The sequence below is a fragment of the Saprolegnia diclina genome (assembly GCF_000281045.1).
Source record: "Saprolegnia diclina VS20 unplaced genomic scaffold supercont1.14, whole genome shotgun sequence".
In the NCBI taxonomy this organism is placed as follows: domain Eukaryota; phylum Oomycota; class Saprolegniomycetes; order Saprolegniales; family Saprolegniaceae; genus Saprolegnia; species Saprolegnia diclina.
Genome location: NW_008246081.1, coordinates 214,292 through 217,341, shown reverse-complemented (window position 1 = coordinate 217,341; position 3,050 = coordinate 214,292). Strand labels below are relative to the sequence as shown.

At 62.9% G+C, this 3,050-nt stretch overlaps 2 protein-coding genes across 2 annotated transcripts in view; both read left to right on the top strand.

Moving 5' to 3' along the window:
- Positions 1 to 777: 777 nt before the first annotated feature.
- SDRG_05347 (hypothetical protein) lies at positions 778 to 2,568 on the top strand. The gene has a single exon (XM_008611060.1). It carries the CDS (start codon positions 922 to 924, stop codon positions 2,362 to 2,364), a length of 1,443 nt encoding a protein of 480 aa, XP_008609282.1. The 5' UTR covers positions 778 to 921; the 3' UTR covers positions 2,365 to 2,568.
- Positions 2,569 to 2,791: 223 nt separating this feature from the next.
- SDRG_05346 (hypothetical protein) overlaps positions 2,792 to 3,050 on the top strand; it is a 1,383-nt gene continuing 1,124 nt past the window's right edge. The window contains exon 1 of the mRNA XM_008611059.1: positions 2,792 to 3,039. Coding sequence (XP_008609281.1) covers positions 2,833 to 3,039 — 207 coding nt within the window. The 5' untranslated portion in view covers positions 2,792 to 2,832. The remainder of the gene's footprint in view (positions 3,040 to 3,050) is intronic.

The following is a 3,050-nucleotide window of genomic DNA, read 5'->3' as shown; positions in this document are numbered from 1 at the left end:
GGCAAAACGTGCACGTGCTATTGCCCCAAGTGCCAAGCTGGCACAACCTGCACAACTTGTGGCGGCACCAACGGCACCGACTGCTCGACGTGCCCGGCGTCGACGCAGCTTTCCTCGGGCAGTGCGATGCCGTTGGTTACTTTGGCTGCTCTTTTGACGGTCGTCGCCATGTTGCTGTAAAGGTTGTGCACAAATGCAAGCATTTGACATCAAGTCTGGTCTTTCTGGTCATTGCAATAGCAAGCGTTTGTGGCTGGGGGACAGAACGGAGCCAAAAAATGGGCTGCGGACGAGAGCGACCTCCAAAACGCGGGAATTCGCGTAGGAATCTCGACAAGTTGTCCACTTCAACGCTACCAGGACAGACGGTCGCACACAGCAACAGCGCAGACACGCATGACAACCTTGACCACACGTTCGCGGTCGACCGACACCGCGCAGCTACCGTACGATTGCAAGGCCTTCTGGGCTGCGCCGACACGCCCACTGACAGCTGTCTGCACGTGGTGGGACGTGGCGGCGTGGACGACGTCGCTGCAACGTCCACGCAGACCCTAGTCGACATTGGATCGCACGTCGAGCGTCGCTGGCCGTCCATGCCGCCAAGCTTTAGCGCCAGTTCGCACGACGGTGGCGAGGCGTGTGACATCTGGCGACAACCTTAGGTTTGCTTCGTCTGCCTTAGGTCACTCCCACGATGACTTGATGTTTGTATGGTGGCTGGGAAAGTGCAACGTCGCGTGCGATTACAGCACGCTTTTTGGCCAATCAGATCGCTGCGATCACGCGGGCGAGGTTACACCCAACACCCAGCTGGCCGCGCCGATGGGCCTTGATTCGTGGGCAAAATTTCACGCCTGCGAAGTCACCACGCGGTAGCGCTGGCGCCATGCTGCCATTTCCGCATTTGCTCGAGTCAAGATGAAGTTGGTCCTCGCCCTGGCGACGCTCCTCAGCGTAGCTTCGCTCTCGTCGGGCGCGATCGCGACCAAGGCGCCCGTGCCGACGCGCGACCGCTTCAACGGCGTGTGCTCCAACGACGAAGAGTGCGCCAAGTTCCCAGGCACTGTCTGCGTCTTTATCCTCTCGGGCGACTACACCCAGGGCAAGTGCACGCCCAACTACGGTACGCGCCCGGTGTGCCGTGGCGGCCAGGCCGGTCTCTGCCCGTCGTACCAGGACCCGTCGTCCGGGTACCTCAACACGCAGTGCGTGCTCGTTGACAAGGCGATGCAGCCGGCTACCGACACCGATGCGATTGTGCCTGTGAACAAGCCGACGACGGCGGCGGCGGAGCCGGATGCGACGCCGGCTGCCTCTGGCGCCAAGCCTTCGGCGACGCCTGGCAAGACGGCGGCGAGCCGTTTCCTCGCTGCGGACCCCACCACCGTTGTGGTCAGTGACCCGACGACAGCCCCCAAGAAGACGACCGCGGCGCCCGCCGCCGATGGCACGACGGCCCCGGCCGATGTACCGACGACGGGCCCGACGTCCCCAAAGAAGACCACGGCGGCGCCCATTGTTGACAGCACGGTCGCGTCTGGTTCGGGCTCGACGGCCGCCGATGGCACTGTCTCCCGCATCCCTGTGAAGGACCAGCCGTGCCCGTCGGACCCGACGCTCGTGCTCGCGGACCCCAAGTGCTGGTTCACGACGCCGTTCAAGAACACGACGCTCACGGTCCAGTACAAGTGCGTCGACTACGACATGTGTCTCTCGCAGTCGGCGTACGCACAGGAACCCCAGTTGACCAAGGAAGCCTACTGCCGCCCGGCAGGCTGCGTCACGGGCGCCAAGAGCCTCTGCAACAACCGCGGCACGTGCCAGGCCAACTCGGCCATCGACGTCGTGCTGCCGCGCGTCTACGCGTGCCGCTGCTACGCCGGGTACACGGGCACCAAGTGCGAAAAGTCGACCCCGTCTGGCGAGTGCGACGTTGACTGCGGCCAAGGCGGCGCCTGCGTCGACAACAAGTGCTCGTGCTTTGAAGGCTTCATTGGCAAGAACATTCGCTGCGACAAGTGCACGTCCGACAAGGCGTGCGAGAATGGCAACAAGTGCAACACGGACACGGGCAAGTGCGAATGCAAGAACGGCTTCAACGGCGAAACCTGCGGCGGCAAGCTCGACATCTGCGCCGGCGTCACGTGCTCGGGCGGCGGCTTCCCGGACGGCCGCTCGGGCAAGACGTGCACGTGCCTTTGCCCCAAGTGCGCCGCCGGCACCACGTGCAAGACGTGCGGCGGCACCGACGGCCGCGACTGCTCGACGTGCCCGGCGTCGGCGCGCCTCAACTCTGGCGCCTCGACCCTCTCGGTCGCGATCATGACGCTCATCATGGCGGTCCTCGCGGTGCTCTTTTAAGCCGGTGGAATATGGCCTTTCTCGACGTACCCACTACAGACTCCTTTCACTAACACGATAGCTCCCATTTATCTATAGCTCTAGGTTTATCCCAGGGTTTAACCATAGCTCTGGAAATGAAAGTGGAAGCATTTTGAGACCAAGCCGGTGCGCCACCGCATCTGGCTTTGGCGATCACATGGCATTCTCCTTCGAATCACCTCGTGGCTTCCAATGAGGCCAAAAGCGCCTCGCCGGACACCAGTCGTGCAACGGCCGAGCGTCCAGCTCGGAAGCCACCCAGCTGCAGCGACGACGGTGGTGAGGAGGCGCCGAGCGTGTGCAGTGTGGCGGCGCAGAAAGGGCGGAAGCTTCTATCCTTCCAATCGAAGTCGAACGAGAGGACATGGAATTTAGTGAGCCAGTCGGTGGCAGTCTGTATGCACCGCTCCAGCTGCCTCGTCGTTCCTAAACACAAGCGAATTTGCCATGAAGACGACACAGTGGATGATCGTCGGCCTCCTCAGCGTCGTGGCCGCTGCGCCCGCGCCCGCGCCGATTCCGACGCTCGACCGCTTCAACGGCGTCTGTTCGAGTGACGAAGACTGCGCCAAGTTTCCCGGCACCGTCTGCGTCCAGATCCTCTCGGGCGACTACTCGCAGGGCAAGTGCACGCCCAACTATGGCACGCGCCCGGTCTGCCGCGG

Bases quoted from the DNA above. Each gene is read 5' to 3' on its own strand.
- SDRG_05347 (XM_008611060.1), top strand. From the start codon at position 922: ATGAAGTTGGTCCTCGCCCTGGCGACGCTCCTCAGCGTAGCTTCGCTC.